General features: G+C 41.9%; 4 protein-coding genes across 5 annotated transcripts in view; 1 reads left to right on the top strand and 3 right to left on the bottom strand.

Annotated features, from left to right (window-relative positions):
* Positions 1 to 383: 383 nt before the first annotated feature.
* slc25a20 (solute carrier family 25 member 20) lies at positions 384 to 4564 on the bottom strand. Its single transcript, XM_083668459.1, has 9 exons — positions 4296 to 4564; positions 3181 to 3273; positions 2913 to 3040; positions 2719 to 2809; positions 2489 to 2606; positions 2136 to 2208; positions 1907 to 2016; positions 1404 to 1528; positions 384 to 1109 (listed from the first exon to the last, which is right to left on the bottom strand). The coding sequence occupies exons 1-9, from the start codon at positions 4398 to 4400 to the stop codon at positions 1047 to 1049; spliced, it is 906 nt and encodes a 301-aa protein (XP_083524585.1). The 5' UTR covers positions 4401 to 4564; the 3' UTR covers positions 384 to 1046.
* A 442-nt stretch (positions 4565 to 5006) lies between these two features.
* Positions 5007 to 11913, bottom strand: nckipsd (NCK interacting protein with SH3 domain). 2 transcript variants are annotated; one of them, XM_083668442.1, is made up of 13 exons: positions 11581 to 11913; positions 10594 to 10706; positions 10237 to 10447; positions 10063 to 10138; positions 9277 to 9830; positions 9000 to 9170; positions 8785 to 8871; positions 8349 to 8487; positions 8090 to 8170; positions 7645 to 7773; positions 7327 to 7416; positions 6989 to 7161; positions 5007 to 6764 (listed from the first exon to the last, which is right to left on the bottom strand). In XM_083668442.1, the coding sequence occupies exons 1-13, from the start codon at positions 11749 to 11751 to the stop codon at positions 6537 to 6539; spliced, it is 2223 nt and encodes a 740-aa protein (XP_083524568.1). In that variant the 5' UTR covers positions 11752 to 11913; the 3' UTR covers positions 5007 to 6536. The 2 variants fall into 2 exon arrangements, with proteins under 2 accessions (XP_083524568.1, XP_083524569.1); XM_083668443.1 differs by having other exon boundaries at positions 9277 to 9827.
* A 563-nt stretch (positions 11914 to 12476) lies between these two features.
* ndufaf3 (NADH:ubiquinone oxidoreductase complex assembly factor) lies at positions 12477 to 14643 on the top strand. Its single transcript, XM_083668469.1, has 5 exons — positions 12477 to 12666; positions 12905 to 13100; positions 13402 to 13468; positions 13697 to 13797; positions 14091 to 14643. Exons 1-5 carry the CDS (start codon positions 12581 to 12583, stop codon positions 14184 to 14186), a joined length of 546 nt encoding a protein of 181 aa, XP_083524595.1. The 5' UTR covers positions 12477 to 12580; the 3' UTR covers positions 14187 to 14643.
* Positions 14644 to 15270: 627 nt separating this feature from the next.
* Positions 15271 to 17162, bottom strand: part of LOC310803603 (rab GDP dissociation inhibitor alpha) — a gene marked incomplete at its 5' end in the record, with an annotated part of 4942 nt that continues 3050 nt past the window's right edge. The window contains 2 exons of the mRNA XM_083668449.1: positions 15271 to 15763; positions 16854 to 16908. Of these exons, the coding sequence (XP_083524575.1) occupies positions 15620 to 15763; positions 16854 to 16908 (199 nt within the window). The 3' untranslated portion in view covers positions 15271 to 15619. The remainder of the gene's footprint in view (positions 15764 to 16853; positions 16909 to 17162) is intronic.

The raw sequence follows: 17162 nt of genomic DNA, 5'->3' as shown, positions 1-17162 counted from the left end.
CTTTCCCCACTCTCTATTTGTATCACCTGATTGACAGGGCAACCAGTCTCCGTATTTAGACTAACTACGTACCGGAAAATATTGACCAGGATAGTGTCATCCTCGTTTCAGATCTAATTTAATTAAAAGCTGTCTAACCCATTGTGCATCGGACCTTGACACGCGGCTTGGGGCCTATGTGTTCTCTATTTACCCTGCCTATCAAAAGTTTAAGGAACATGTATTTTTGTTCTTAGGTTATATTCTAAGAATTAGGAATCCGTGCATATTTTCGATGTATTTGTGTTTTGGATGGCACAAGGCACAATGAAAGCCAAAGCAAAGATTGGCCGTCATGAAAACGTGAACCACATAATATACTTGGAAATTGGAATGGAAAAAGATTTCGTTTTAAATTTTATTTACATACATAATTACATGTACAGACACTATTTGTTAATTAGCTGACAAAATCTGAATTATTTGGTTATTGGACTCCAGACAGGAATGTGATCATCCAGGGAGTAAAACAAAGGCATAGCTGTTGTTGAGACACGCACACATACACCCACGCAAACACAACTGAAGGAAATGTGCCTATTCCCTGATATGCAATTCACTCTTTAAAATAAGGCACATGTTCAATTCACTCTTTTTTAAATAAAATATAACAACACCAAAACAAATCCAGGTAAAACACCAAAAGAGTGAGAACATTTGTGTGTTGGTGTGTGTACATGTGTGCACTTGTTGTTCTGCATCCATCTCTACAGCTTGACTCTTCCTCAGCTTGTATACCAGTCTGACATTCTGTGTGTGTGTGTGTGTCTGTTATAATCATGTACCTGTATGTCAGCAGCTTTTGTGTAATTGCTATGGTATGTATTTGTGCAGCACAGTTCATATGAATTTATATTACAGTTTGTGTGTGTGTGTGTGTGTGTGCGTGTGTGTGTGTGTGTGTGTATGTATGTATGTATGTATGTAGGTCATTCAGTATTGACTGTGTTTGTGGATACTCCATTGTGAGTTCTGTCTGGCATCTGGGTCTCAGCCATGGACCCTGATCACAGATTGGGTGCTGCCCAGTTGAGGAACTTCATGGCAAATTCAAACCCGAGGAAGCAAGCCTGAGGAGAGAGAGAGATAACAAAAACATGTCTCAATGTGTGAGAATGGGAAGTACTGAGTGACTACATATTTCCTCATTCGTACAAATGTCACAGCTAGAGAGGAGAATGGGTCAAAATGAACGTGTGTTCACTGTATACAGTGTATGGGTAATATTTGAGCAGCTTTTTTTGCACTGTGGGTTAGTATCATAGATGATGTACAGTATATTTATTTCAGAATGATTATTAAGATGAGGATGGTAACTATGTTTATCACCCATGTGTAATGTACTGTATGTTGAGTGCACTCACTGCGTTTGCAGGGAAAGCTCTGAGCATGACCGCAGTGAAGCCTTTGTAGAGAGATGCCACACCCTCCTCCCTCAGTAGCTCTCGTAGAACATCCCTGAAACCATTTGGATACTTTCCCATAGGCGCTGTGGAGGAGAAGGATAGAGGGCTCCAGTCACACTAAACACACTGTTGCCACACTAAGCACAGGCTACAATAAACCAAAAACAGATACTGTTGTTAGGTAGCTATACTACACTTACAACAAAGATAACAAATTCCATCCGTTTAGAGTATTCACACCAAACACAGGGACTATACAACTCATTAGGCAACACATCACAAAGGAAAACATAACTTCAAACACCAGTAAGGGGATTCTAGGCTAAATTGTGCTTGTGACTTATCTTGCAAGGTAAACTATACAAGTGTAAACCGTATATTGCATTCAGAGTTCTTCCTCTGCTGACCACCCGGTGGGCAGTGCCATACACATAAGCTATACTCCAATTCTAAAGACACACCTGTTTGGAAGCGTGACTTGAGGACGTCGGGCGGGATGGCAACAGCCCAGTTGAAAACTCCAGCCATCCCTCCAGCAAAGAGAACACTGGGAATACTGAGCTCAGAGGGGCTGTGAAAAATCCACTCAACAATCAATTACAGATTTATTCATTTGTGTACATCATGAAGAATTTGCTTTACACGCACAACTGTAAACGATATCAGATGATATTTTCAACATACACTCACCTCTTGCCCTCTGGTGTAAGAATGTGCTTCAGCCATTCATAGGTCATGAAGTACATTCCACTGGCTGGCACATCTGAGACACAAAGTAACAAACTGTCAATGTAATTAAAAGTTGCAGCTGTCAATCAAGCTAAACAAGCGGTGAGGTTGGGGTTGTTGCTGTGTTGATGTGCCCTCGGAAACTCATCAAGGTACAACATTGTTACCCGAGTTTCTCACTCATATGATGAACGGTTTTGGATGCCAGAAAACTCAAAGTTATGATGATTTTGGGAGAATTCCAGTTGAGACGTTCCAAGTTTCAGATGACTCCCAGAGCACATGAACGCACCATGTTTTCAGACAGTCAGTACCTCTCATAAGGGTCAAAGCAGTGCCTCTGTAGATTCCTCTGATTCCATTCTCTCTGTATAACTGCTTGATACAGTCCATGGGGCCTGCATACTTCAACTCGCCTGACGCTGCTTGGATCTGTACAGACACACACACACACCATCATCATCATGTGGCACATAAATTGTATGACACACAGACACCCACAAAACTACAACAACCTACTGTAGGTTAAGCCCGGCTCTCTCACCTGTAGGAGACACTTGATACGCTCACCAGGGGCCATGATTCCTGTGGTGAACACACCTGACAACATCCCTGCAGCAAAGAGCTGTGGATACCTGAGGGAGACAACAGATGCTAATGCAATTACACAAACACACACACACACAGTACTGAGACTATCTGGGAGAGAAGGTACTCTACTAACAAACAATCACCTACGTAAGAATATCATCTGGAGTTTTCTGCTGGAGTTTCTTGCCCAGGCCAAAGCCAAAGAAGCAGACAGCGAACATGGGTGTGACTCCAATTATAGGGGCTGTCATGCCTTTATACAGGCCTTTCACCCCCTATAAAAGATTCAATGAGATAAATGAGGGAACAGAGAAACCAAATATCAGATGAAGCAAGGATTAGTGAAAAAAAAGTATTGTGATTTAAAAACAAAACCTCAGACATTAATACATCTATATCTCTCCTACACACCCACCTCTTTGGCCATGGTCTGTTTGAAACAATCAAAAGTGCCTGCATATTGTAGGGTCTGCCCAGGGGCTGCCTTGGGTTGAGTCTGCAAACGCACCTGAAAGAGGGAAAAACATGAGCAATTATGCATCTCAATTGTAGTGCATAAACAAATCCTCAAGACAGTTTAATTACCACAAACATGCATATCTTATTAGATAATACATGAGGAGTGCTGGGCTTGTCCAGAAGTAAGCAAATAGGCATAATGGTAGCCTACATTTGTGTCTGATTTTCTGTATGATACTGAAAATAATACATTTTATTTAATGAATTGCTTTCTTGCACCCAAAACACTACAGTAAGAAAAAACATACATTTGGGAAGTTTTCAAATTGTTGTTTTGGTGCCTGGTGTTTACAGACCATTTTTCATTTTCGGTGACATCAGCAAGGACAAGTAGGTAAAAGGTCAATCTTAAACCCTGGGAGTGGGTAAACATACAGCATGGCTCATTTTCGTGTACCTCATAATACATGTTATGTGAACCATGATGACCGAAATGGATATGGTCAAAGGTCCAAAGGAACCACCCCACACTAAGCAAGGCAAAGCTTAGCTCAAAACGTTAGCTAACAGAAGTAATCTGGAGATTTCTCACAAGAAAACAAAGTCACAGATGTGGGCTAGAAGCAAGTAGATATCCATTGTATTGTAAGTTTACTTGCTGGGAAAGTTGCAGCTACAGTTCCTGGAGCAAACCAGAAAGACCGGTGTATGGGCTCGTGAGAAAGGTAGCAAGCTGTACCCCAAGGAATATAATCATAAGATTCACTGGCTGTACCTAAACCCAGGGTTTCACTGAGTGTCGTGCCTAACAGCTCACCCTACCAATATAGACGATACATCAAGATAAGATTCCTGGACCTTGGCTGTTCCTAAAGCCAGGGTTGCACTGCGTGTCATGTCTACGAACTCCCCATACAAGACGATATTACACTGCAGTAATATTGTCACCATTACCTCGCTGGGATTTATCGTGTAACCCAGGCTTAAGCAAATGCAGTAAAAGTCAACATGCAGTATATTTCACTTATTTGTGATTAGCAATTAGTCACTTTGAATAAAACAACGAATTACTTTTATGGTATCGAGCGGATGTCCAGCGAAGACTAAACAGACACCCCCAAATCCCCCAGCGAAGAAGTTCTTCCCTGGACTTATTGGCACCGTTTGCTTAGACATCGTTACAAAAACAACAGGCTTGATAAAAAGTGATACGAAGACCAATGCAGATCAAAAGACTGTCTTTAGTTTTTGTTGCACGAGAACGAACAGACCTCGGTCACCACTACAATTCAAATGAGTGACAGTCACCGATCGTAGGATACAAGCAAGCATACGGCACCTTTCACCCAGATACTTACCCGGACTAAATTTAGGGTAACACACCACCATTTCTGTCCGCCTTGATTCGCTGTCCGATCTGCAACAGCTACTGTATCAAACCGCCCTGACTGTACTATACAAATATATACATACTATACAAATATATACATATATAAATGCTTGAAAGAAATGCTTGAAGGAAATGTCTGTGTACGCTCTCGTATATGCAGATTATTATTATTATTAATAATTATTTTTTTTACAAAAATAACGAAAAATGATGTAGGCTCTCAATTCTGATTTTGAGGCAAGAATAAAAGAGACCAAAAGTGTCTCTCCACCAGTAGATGCAGTGATGCCATGCCATGCTGAACAGTTGAATCCTCTCTCTCTCTCTCTCTCTCTCTCACACACACACACACACACACACACACACCTCGAACAATTAATTTAGATGTATGTTTATTAGTTAATTGTAAACATTAAGAAAATACAATTTGTTTCCATCTCACCTCTCTGAGCAACCATTTCAACAATGTTAAATTGGGAAAATATAGTTTCAGGATCAATTATAACACTGGTGGCAAGGGGAAATGCATTCTACAGGGACAATGAAAACAACAGGAAACCATACATATACACTCATACACACACTTACAAAAATATCCACAAACCATATTGGCATACTCACACATGCATATCTCAATGCATGAACACTGGTTCATAAAAACATATATAGCAGGGAGTGCACTGGTATATCTGGGTTTCTTTTAAGAGAACACTTCCTGTGTATGTTTAAATATATATATATATATATATATATATATATATAATCACACTGTGTGTGTGTGTGTCTCAATGATGGCCACTATAACAGAATCATCCACAGAAATGCTTCCCAGATTATCTCTGATAGAGCAGAGTATAAAGTAAAAAGAGGCCATTTACAGAGAGAGATAAAGTTACTACAGAGGGAGGATGCAAGGTGACAGATAAGACTTTGAGAGCTGCAGCAAACAACTGGATATGTGTGTTGTGGGGTACAGAACAGGTGGGAAAATATGCCTTTTTGTGTGATATTCAGGGGACCTATAGCAAGAGATAGAACAGCTATAAAAGAGTGGAGCGCAGTCCCACCACCTAAACATAGGTGATATTACACAATGGTAATGAACCACATGTCTATAACAAAAAAAACTATAATGGAAAGGCAATCAATATTGGTGCAAGACAGTTCTAACCCCGGACTGTTGTTAAATGACACAAATTGAAAATCCCTTATTTAATCTAAATTCATAACATGAGTTACACTAGAGTAACTATTCCTAACACCATTCCCTTCAGAGAGTCATAGCTATAGGTCGATAGTAAGTCAAGGCTAGAAGCAGAATGTTACAGCCTTGTTATTACAATGTTGTTACTCGTCATCAACAGCACAGGCGGCAGCACATAATATGAGCAGTTTGGGAATCCAGAACATTTCATAGCCATGTCTAGACTATAGGTTACAAAGCAAGTAGTGCAGATAGCAAGAAGTGCTCAGTATTAGAGTCAGCGCCATAGATAATAAGTGAGGTTCACTATGTAGCAGCATTGCAATTGCAATAAACAGTGACTAGGTAACCTCAAAGCCTCAGAATTGTAACAATAGAATTGAATGTGCAGTTGTCTAGATGACATGTATTTATTAAACTGTCTTAATAGTAACACATTGTGTGGCCATGCCAGTTTTTGAGGAATAAGAGTGAGTGAAAGAAATGCCTGGAAGAAGAAGATGTCTAAAGAACAGTATGCTATCAGAGTAACAAGGCCCTCAGACAACACTGTAGTTTGATCCCTCAGTACAAGGGAGCACATAAAATATGCTGTTTCAGTAAGTAGGAGCAAACTACAGTATGATCTCTCAGACCTAAGCCTGACTACGGTCCTTTCTCAGATCTAGGATGTTCCACAGTACCATCCCTCAGTATATTGGAGCAGACTACTGTATATTCAAGCCTTGCTCTCACTTATCTCAGGGAATTCTTTGTAGATCTCCTGTACTATTAGCTTATCCATCTGTTTGGCTGTGGCTCCGCCCTCATCGGCTCCTGTCTCCTCCTCCTCCTCTCCAAGAATCCTCTGCAGCACTGCCTGCAGGTCAGAGAGGCGATGCTGGTGCTCCAAGTAGTCTGTGGATCGCATGATGGAGTGCATGAGGGAGAGATACTCCATCCTCAACTAGGGTGAGGAAAGGTGGGGAGGAAGAGAGAGAGATGGAAAGAGAAAAAGAGAAAATTACACCATTTGTAATTCTTCAATTATTTTACATTCATATTCCTTTTAAGGATGTGCCTTTAAAACCTTAATTCCAACTCAGCCATATCTCAAGGAGGCTAATGTAATGGTCAGCCTCTCTACTGGCTAGGCAACGGGAACAGGCTGGGTATGTGTCACAGTCTCACCTTGTCTCCAGGTGAGAGGTCAGAGATTTGTCGAACGGCGATATCAATCATCACCATCATGTCAGTGCGGTAGAAGATGTCAGCAGAGTCTCGGCTGGAAAAGACGTCCTGAAGGAACTTAAGTACTGAGTGTGGGGCAGGCGGGGCATGCTTAAAGACACACACAGGGTCATCTGGAGAGGGGAAAGAGACAAAATGAGGGAAGGAGAAGAAGGGTATTAGAAAGAGACAAGCAGAACAAGGGACATATCATGTAAAAATAGAAAACAAACAGAAAATATGTGAAGAATGAGGATTTAAAAGACAATAAAATGCATGTCCAAAAATGTGTGCCTCACCGCCTCTATTTAACAGCAGCATTACTTTCTCTGAGAAAATCTTCACGTTTTTCTTGATCACAGTCTGCATAATCACGTTGCTACTGGGCACTGAGTTAGAGAGACAACATACACATATTAACAAACAAAACACATGTAAACACAAATACCACATCACACAGGCAAGACATACACACATTCTAGAAATAATGGTAATAACAATAACATTTTTCCAATGGATCTACATTGTCATAAAACATAAAGCTGTTTATAAGGAGAATGTAATGTATTAAAGGAAAAGATGTTCAGCCCTGTGACTTTTTCTGAACCTTTTCTCACCTGTAAGGTGCAAGTTGAAGGCCAGAAGTAGGTTCACACAGAGGTCAGGTAGTTGCTCTGTAGGGTCAGAGGGAAGTCCCTCCTCTACGATATCTAGCAGGAACTGGACAAATCCTGCATTTAAATGCTCTATGGAATGAGAGAGAGAGAGAGAGAGGGGGGGGGGGGGGGCACAGAGGATTCAAGAGTAATAACGAGCTGCAGTTTCAATCAGACATTGTTCATTAAGCTCAATATGCATGCATATTGGGCTTTTATAGGCAATCTGTTTTCTATATGAACATATTGATGATATGATGGTTGTCCCAAGGTATATTCTGTATGTTTTGAAAGGATTGGATTCACACTACACACCAGTGGTGATATACTGGAAAAAAGTTATTAAAGGATATAGTTCATACCATAGTATTGATATGTAATGAGGTTAAGGATATATTGTTCATACCATAGTGATGATATGGCACCTGCTCCCCCATAGAGAAGATCATGGTCATGACCAATGCTGAATAACACATCTTCTGATGCTCTGGTGGAGAGAGAAAACAAAGAGTCATAACTAAGAGAGTGACAGAGAGAAATAAAAGAGCACAGAGATACTAAATGAGATTCAGAGATTTCCACACAGAGATGTGAGGCAGGAGAGAGAGGCCACAGATGAGACACGTGAGATAGACAAAGAGAGAGAGAGATGGAAGAGCCCTTACCCTGTGTGTCATTCTGAAGGTCCCTAGCCAGCTCCATGGGCAGTATCGAGTTGAGAAGAGTGGAGATGAGGGCAGCGTCGAGGCTACACATCGCCCCAAATACCTTAAGCAGCAGCAGACGTAGAGACACACGATGCTCCTGCATAGTCACACAACAACAACACATCATTCCTTCCAGCGTTACATAACATTCCCATGGATAATATATCCATACATCTACATATACAACTAAACATGTACCAACCAAATAATAACATACACTACACATAAAAGCAGGAGACAACATCACTTAAGAAGTTTCAATACTTTCTCCAGTATAAGAGTACATCAACACTATATCATACAAATTATTGTATTGATGAATCCACATTGCCCTAGTGTACTTGATGGGACCCTCAGGAGTAGAACAGTGGTGTGGTCTCATGTCATCTCTTACCATCTGATAGTAGGACACCAGTGACAACACTGGCTCAGAGTGGTTGGCCCTGCACATCCTCTTACACACCTCTGGAGCAGCATCAGTCTGGGGACACATAAACACACTTTTATTTCAATTGTTTTTACGACCAACCATGACAATATCTTTATAATACCACAACATCAAACTCACAAAAGGTAATCTACTATTGACTATGAGCGTATGTGTCTCACCAGTATCTTTAGGAGTTCCTCTAGATAACATGCAATAAGGGCATGGTCTTCATGAAGGGCCCAGCTACGCTGCTGAGAATCGTCGCGGTGACGGGCGAGGTCATCAAAGATCACCTCCAGGCGTTGTTCATCATGACAGACCTGTCCCTGTGGCAATGCTGAACTCAAATCCTACAAGGAGACGTTGAGGTTATGATGATACACCTAGAACATGATACTGTAAATACACACAACATAGTTACACAAGTTAGATATTCTGAAGTATCATAAAACTGACCTTGCTCTCTACCAATGAGAGGAGGACTTTCTCTAAGGCAGAGGAAGCTTGAGGTAAGGTGGTCTGCAGATGTCCCACAACCACACCTACGGCAACGCGAGATAACTCGTAACTCAGGCCTGTATTCTTCCGAACCAGCTCAATAAGCTCAGCCCCAGTTGTCAGGGGAACAGGGTCTGAGTTGGTAGGGCTGCCAGGAGGGCTTTCAATGACAGGGGGAGGGGCAAGAGGCCACTCATTTTCTGATTGGTCCTCAATGCTGTGCTGTGAGGGGGGAGGTTGGGGTGCAGGGCCCTTCTTTGATAGAGCTGGCTCGGGAGGGGAGTTAGAAGCCAAGTCATCTGGGGGAGGTGGTGGGGGCTTAACACGGCTTGGAATCGGGGGCGGGGTGCTGGCCACACTGGGCAGGCTGACATCTGAGGAGACCACTGAGTGGGAGGAGCTAGAGTCTATGGAGGCAGAGCTGACCGAAGGGGACAGTCCAATGCCAGCTGGAGGTGCGGGGCTAGGGGCAGGAGAAATGGAAGACACTCTGGAGGGTACATCTGGCTCTGCTAAGAGAGAGAGAGAGAGAGAGAGAACAAGGCATATTCAGGAGGAGAGAATAGGGTCTAGTTACAGTTAATTAATAGGAATGGCCTCACTAAAAATAGTATGCAGTATGAGCATTGTTGAGTGTACTTGTGGCTGGAGATGGTGTACAGAAATGTGTGTGAACATGGAGTAGATGGTGTGAATAGTGTTGATGGAGAGAGGAAGAGTAGATTGAGAGTGAGGCACTCTGACCTGGACGTCGGGTGCTTCTTTGTTTCTCAGGAGGAGGCGGAGTGATGGGGGCTGCACGGCGGGGCTGAGGAGGCACCTGCAAGAGATAACAGAAGAAAGAGTAGGATGATGCCAGCTCTGTGTGTGTGTGTGTGTGTGTGTGTGTGTGTGTGTGTGTGTGTGTGTGTACAATACCTGATAAAGACCTTGTTCTCCTTGCATATTCTCAAGACTCCCTGACATTGGCATGCTGGCCTGTCGTCCATAGCTTTGGCTATGCCCATTGGATGGTTCAGGGGTGTGGCTGAGGGAAATTTCGCTGGTAGAGGAGGACAGGCCCTGCTTGTGACTGGATGGAGTTGGGCTTCGCCGCGACAGGGTCTCCTTTCTGTGATGAATCAACTTCCTGTACCACAGATAGATAGAAACCATACAGATGCACCTATCAGGAACCAGCAGCATGGGGGGACTCCACTCACATCATTCAGTATTATACAGCATGAGACTAGCTGGCATGGTTGTGAAGTTAGTAAGCATTTTATTTGTACTAACTGAAGGACATCTCGTTGCTCAAGGTTGTATTTGCCTCCATTCTTCATGGCCACGTTATGGATGCCTTCGATCGCCCTGTCGATGGACTGCAACACCTCATCCTGCTCTGGTGCCTGGAGGAGGAAAAAAAGGGCCAGAGAGAAAAGGAGGAGCAGAGGGGTATTATTGCAATGGCATTTATTTATTTTTTAAATGTGGCTAGAGGGCTCCAACCATAAAAAAAAAAAACTAGGGCAGTTATCTAACCAAAATCAAACCCCTTCAACAATATCACACAAATTCGGTCCAACTCTGACATATGGGCTGAATCAAAGCCACATGGAAGGCTGACAAGAGGCCTTTCAATCAAATAAAAGTGTTTTTGTAAATCTGGGGACCTAACACTCCAGTAGCGGAACATGGCGTCATCAATCTGCAAGAGGCTAAGAGATCACTGTTTGAGTTGATACTTAAGAGATTTTGATAGTTTAGTAGCTTTCCCAAGCACTGGTTCTTGAGGGACTGGGTCGCAGTCACGAGATCACGAGCACGTGACATATGGCAGATGCGCCGCCTCATTTTCATACATTTTTCTGGCGTGTCGCAACGAACCCTGCGGCACAGACCCAGCTGGCATTATACAATTGCCAAGCTCCTTGAAGCCTGGGACACATTTTGGTTTCTTCCATATAAACTTTTATTCATTTATTGGTCTGTAACCATTTAACTGCAAGTGAAGATGTGCACAGAATGAATCACACACATACATCTATGGGAGCAGCAGTAGTGCAGCAACAATCATTCGGAGTGCGGACAGTTTCTACTACACCGCATAAAAGCCAAGTAAAGTGGATCGCAAGCTAGGTAGTTAGTTATGGCATCTGATTAAATTGGCTACTCTTAATTCATGCTACACTATGATACAATAGCACGGCATACTGTCTTGCCATAATCCACGACCACACAGATGTTATTCGAGAGAGTGAAAGCCGGTTCGTTAGTACCTACCTGAATCTTTTCTATGTAAGAGGCGGGGACGTAGCCAGTCTCGCCCGAACTGCAACGCGACCCAAGCCACCAGTGTTTGTTGCTGCGCTCCAGGATCAGAAAGCTCTCCCCGGCCGCGAAGTGAAGCGAGTTGGGCTCCGCGGATCGGAAGGCATACAGAGACCGATACATACTTTTGCTTGAATCGCTCAAAACAGCGATGTATCCGGCTTAAACAATAAACAAGTTGCTAATAGATGGATTCACCCTGATTTACGTAATTTGAAATCGATTTACAACATTCAACCCGATTCGCCTATTTTCTATTTACAATGTAATGATCCAACTTGCGACTTGTCCTGTAAACACAGTAGGGAGCGCGCACGCAGAACAACACACATACGGGCACGCCCCTTTGACATTCAGGCCATATAATCAATGGCAGAACTATGAGAAATCTTGTCACAGCTTGTTCTCTTGCCTGATTAATGTCCTTGCGGCATCAAGCAGACAATTATGACCGTTATTTTGTTCACTACGCCCTTTGGAAGTCCATAAAAACAGATTGTGTTTTATTGTTAGGGTTAGGTTCCGGGTTATTGTTACTCTGTACACATAATAATATAAAGAATTCATAATCATGATTAAAAACACTAGATGGTTGGTGAGAGCCAGGAGCCAAGATTGGTGGGCGTGGGTCTCAGCTTTTTGACACCAGGGGGACATGTTCACTCGTGTGGCATTTAATGGAGAGGATGGTCAATGAGAAAAACGATCAGCTTGACGAATCAGATGATTTCGAATTTCTGGGACGACCAGGCTACAGTGTTCCTGCAACTTATAAGAGTCCCGAGGAGTTGATAGAGATAAAAATAAATGTAATGTTGCGCACTAACAGTCAGACCTAGCGAGCTAACAAAATAATAATAACCGGAAGTACTATCACCTAACAGCGGAAACTCTAGTTGTGTGCCACTCATAAGTTTGTCCCACTGGTATTGAATTGAAATCTGTCGTCAACATGGCTACTTCGATGTGTACAAGATTGCTTCTACAGAGATCTGCACATCTGCGGTTCAGCCCTCTTATATCACCCGTTTTCACAAGGTACTGATACTGATTCTGTTCTGCTTATGAATGACACACCCTTTGGCTTTACCGTACTAAGTCTATGGGCTTTACATGAGTAACGTCCTGAGATGATTACACAAAGTCAATAGGACATTTTTGCCCTCTGTCTAGATGTGAATGGAGAGGTGCTATGATGCCGTTTGTAAGGTCTTTAATTTGAGGGACATGTTGCGAATTTTTGATGTTAATGGTAACTATTTATCTCTGCCCCCAGCCCCTTCCTATCTCGTGCCCACAGGCTTGGTCCCACTGATGATGAGATGTACCAGCGTACCACGGTGTCAGTCATGCAGAAAGAACCAGGCAGTGGGGCTATGATCCATAGCTACAGTCCCATCGGGTTCAACATTGATGGGAACCGTGTGCTCGGGCCTTGTGCCGTGCTGCCTCCAGCCATCCTGCAGTGGAATGTAAGACAGATGGCCTATAGATATGACTGAAACTATTAGTGGTCCTTTAAAACTGGTCTGTTGATTTCAACCCTAAATCCTATAATTCAATGGCATACTTGTTGATAAGAACCACTACATATATACATGCATACATACATACATATACATTATATTTCAACCTGACAACCTAGTTCACCAGCTTCCTGCAATTTGGATCTAACTGTGAGGCCCAATTCTCCACCTTTCTCACAAAATTAGCCTGTTGTGTGAGATTTGGTGGTGTGTTATGTTGATTGTTCTTTTGACTTTTCACCTGCAGGTGGGTAGTTACAAAGACATCACTGTGGAGAGTCTGGCCCTTTTCCACATGCTTGAACCTCGAATTGGTGAGTTATATGATACTTGATACAACAGACAAGCTGATTCAAATTATGTGAAACAAAAAAAGACTTGACAAAACTAAATACACTAAAGAGATAAAGTACACACATTGTGAATTTTCATTGACATGAAATACTCTTAGGTACTTAATTCTAGAGTTCTAACTATGGTCATATATAGTGTTACCTCTTGAGAGGATTGTGTATGTTTTAATGTCTTATTCGTGTCTACAGAGATTCTTGTTCTGGGCACAGGGGGTCGGACGGAGCGGATTGATCCCAAAGTCCTTACCTTCCTCAAGAGTAAAGGCATTGCTGTGGAGGTGCAGGACACGGTAAAGTATAGACATCTGAGGTCAATCTCCAGTTGAACAATTTGGGTTTTGTGATGAACTAGGTTATTAGATCATGGACTACTATGTTGCCCAACCCCTGTCCTGGAGGTCTTCTCTTTGGGAGGTTTCTCCTTTAACAAGTTGCTAAGAGCAATCACCCGGGCTGACGAGTAGCCACATAGTAGTTAATTATACTGAACTGGGCAGCTCTACCTACAGAGGTCATTGGATGGCTATGATTTCTGTTTCCCTCCCTCCCTTCCTCTCTCACTTATATCTTCTCTGTTCTTTAGCCAAATGCATGTGCAACCTTCAACTTCCTGACCAGTGAACGGCGAATTACGGCGGCCGGTCTAATTCCTATCCCTGTCAGCACAACTTTGGAGTAGACTTAAGAACAGGAAGTCTTTAGGGAAAAAGACAAAGTGACTATATCACTGTGATGGACCCCTGGTATGGATGAAATGCCTTGGACCCAGGGAATTGACCCTCTTATATTTTTGAGGGCTTGTTTTTACCATTTACAACTATATATGGGTTGTGTGACTCACAACAATGTCCTCAGCTTTTACTTTGTAAGCAAGATGACTTCTAACCCTATAGAAAATGCATAGCAACAAATATTTTTTTCAAGCAAAATGCAGTTGTTGGGCCTTATTTATTGTGTGTGTGTGTGTGCGCGCGCGCGCGCTCGTGAGAGAGAAACAATGAATTGTGTTCGGTGGAAAATAAAGCACAGTATGGTGTAGACATTAATATATGTAAGGGTATAGGTGGAGTGTTATATAGTGTTTCATATACCTGTATGTAAGTATACTTTCTGTTGCCACTGAAGTAATAAACAATATATACAAATGACATGTTTTTGTTTACTTATTATGAAGAGCAATTTGTACATGCTCACAATAAGTAAATAAACTGTGAGTGGGTCAGTAGTACTTCATTGTATGTGTACAGTAATCATTTAGCTGAGGTGGTTTGACTGTCCTTCATTTCAATAAGTAAGCTGCTCTAATCTCATTGTCCGTCTGTTTGTCTGCCACTGCCAGCTCTGTGCCACCCCTTTCTATCAGTCTAAGAATAGAATATAGCACATGTGCAGTATGTAACTCCAATGGCTATGTCCTTCTTAGAGATAAGCTGTAGGATAAGGGTATTGAATAATCCTTTCTATTGCATTCTCATTCATCTCTAATCATTCATCCAATTCAACATCACACAAAACCACACAGCCTTAAAAGTAATTGTGCACAATAAAGCATACATTCACACAAACACTACCCATAAATTAACAGTCAAATAAAATGAGATATTTATTGGACAGGGTAAAAAGGTAAATAGCGCTCTCCTCTTGTCTCAATACCATCACGACATGACACATCCAACAGTTAAATAGCTGATAAGGTTGCAGAGAAAGGCATGCTGGGAGAATCAAGAGATGTCAGAATCTATAAGGGGTGCTTACAAAGCAGAAACTGACACTGTTATTACATTATTATGTGGTTGAATTGTTTGAAAAATTAAAAAAAAATCTCCTCCAATTGTGGATCTGAAAGGACATAACAGGCCATATGGCTTGGTGGGTTAGGCGGCAAGAAATATACACACATCCCACTGGCTAAGGTGCTGGTAGAGCCATTATCAGTTTTACCTTTCAGTGTTTACAAGTTATTGAAACTCACTCATACCATCAACTAGTCAGTGGGGTCAGTCTGAAAACAGACTTGTCATTGCTGATTTGTCAGAAAGCCTGTAGATATCATAGTTACTGCCAGAAACTGTGTTAAGTGCATTTCACTGCATCAGAAACCGGGTGTGTCTCTTAGTCATCACTGTCATCACCCTGGTCTTTGCGTAGGTTGCTAAAGCAGAATTCTGATCCTGTCATGCGGTGATACATATCTTTGATGTCTTCACATTCAGTCTCAAAGTGTGTAGTTGCGTCATAGGAGCGAGACACAAAGATCTGAGCGGGGAGAAAAGACCAAAATGAACAACACTGCAGAGTCCACTATCCATAATCGTTGTGTCCCTTTAAGTCCACTATCCACTTAAAGGGACACTTCCAAAAATTTTAAACTCATATTAATTATCTCCAGCACCATACCAGTGTCTACATACACTCACTGAACACTTTATTAGGAACACCTGTACACCTTCTCATGTTGGAGGTGGTGTAATGGTGTGAGGAATGTTTTCTTGGCACACTTTGGGCCCGTTAATACCAATCAATCATCACTTGAATGCCACAGCCTATTTGAGTATCATTGTTGACCATGTGTACCCCTTCATGGCCACAATTTACCCATCTTCTAATGGCTACTTCCAGCATGATAATGCACCATGTCACAAAGCAAAAGTCGTCCCAAACTGGTTTCATGAACATGACAATGAGTTCAGTGTTCTTCAGTGGCCTTCCCAGTCACCAGATCTGAATCCAATAGAACACTTTTGGGATGTGGTAGAACGGGAGATTCACAGCTTGAAAGTGCACCTGAAAAATCTGCAGGAATTGCATGATGCATCATGTCATCATGGACCAGAATCTCAAAGGAATGTTTCCAACATCTTGTGGAATCAATACCATGAAGAATTGAGGCTGTTTTGAGAGCAAAGGGAGGCCCTACCCAGTATTAGTATAGTGTTCCTAATAAAGTGTTGAGTGAGGTTTTACCACCAATGACATCATATGGGGTAATTTCCATAGGACCTTCTCGCTTACTGTATCTTGATGACTACAGAACATATCACATTTTTCACATACGTAGACCCTGGTACTGTACTGTATGATGCTGGAGATGAATGAACAGTTAGAAAGTCTCCCTTTAGGAAAACATAAGCTGGTATATGGCCTAGAAATATGAAACACCCTCATTACTTAAATGAGTAATGACTTTATGATATTATGTTTGTGTATCTATGAATCTACAGTATTTAATTTATGTTTTTTATATTGTGTTTTTGTAATGTGTATGTGGAATGTATTTTATATAGTTGTGAGACCAATTGCCCAAGTGTTGGACAATAAAGGTTTTGTGTATCTGAATCTGAATTACCTGACTCTTTCTTCCATCTTCACATGGGACCATCAGGTTGCTGATGGAGACAAATCTGCGGACCAATCACATCAAAATCAGTAGCTTTGTCATGTCATGTCTCATGTCTTGTGATTACTGAGATTATTAATTATAACAGTTGGCTACAGTTTATATTCATCTTAAATTCAGTTAAAACATGTTTTACTAACATTTAAACATGAATGCTCATGCCAGAATGGCCATCTGCTGCATATTTAAAGATGAGGGTGATTGTTGCTAGCAGTTGAAGGTTAAGAATTTTGAATATTAGTTAGTTAATTCTGTGGT

This window comes from Argentina silus, assembly GCF_951799395.1.
Source record: "Argentina silus genome assembly, chromosome: 4".
Classification (NCBI taxonomy): Eukaryota; Metazoa; Chordata; class Actinopteri; order Argentiniformes; family Argentinidae; genus Argentina; species Argentina silus.
Note: the sequence above shows the minus strand (reverse complement) of the source record. Positions and strands in the feature narration are given on the sequence as shown.

Excerpts from the sequence above, each read along its gene's own strand:
- slc25a20 (XM_083668459.1), bottom strand. The coding sequence starts at position 4,400 with ATGTCTAAGCAAACGGTGCCAATAAGTCCAGGGAAGAACTTCTTCGCT. Across the intron at positions 3,041-3,180 it reads AACAGACCATGGCCAAAGAG|GGGGTGAAAGGCCTGTATAA; the intron begins GTGGGTGTGTAG and ends AATCTTTTATAG. Across the intron at positions 2,209-2,488 it reads TGCTTTGACCCTTATGAGAG|ATGTGCCAGCCAGTGGAATG; the intron begins GTACTGACTGTC and ends TTTGTGTCTCAG.
- ndufaf3 (XM_083668469.1), top strand. The coding sequence starts at position 12,581 with ATGGCTACTTCGATGTGTACAAGATTGCTTCTACAGAGATCTGCACAT. Across the intron at positions 12,667-12,904 it reads ATATCACCCGTTTTCACAAG|CCCCTTCCTATCTCGTGCCC; the intron begins GTACTGATACTG and ends CTCTGCCCCCAG. Across the intron at positions 13,101-13,401 it reads CAGCCATCCTGCAGTGGAAT|GTGGGTAGTTACAAAGACAT; the intron begins GTAAGACAGATG and ends TTTCACCTGCAG.
- nckipsd (XM_083668442.1), bottom strand. The coding sequence starts at position 11,751 with ATGTATCGGTCTCTGTATGCCTTCCGATCCGCGGAGCCCAACTCGCTT. Across the intron at positions 9,171-9,276 it reads TCTCATTGGTAGAGAGCAAG|GATTTGAGTTCAGCATTGCC; the intron begins GTCAGTTTTATG and ends GTCTCCTTGTAG. Across the intron at positions 7,417-7,644 it reads CTTCAACTTGCACCTTACAG|TGCCCAGTAGCAACGTGATT; the intron begins GTGAGAAAAGGT and ends TCTCTAACTCAG.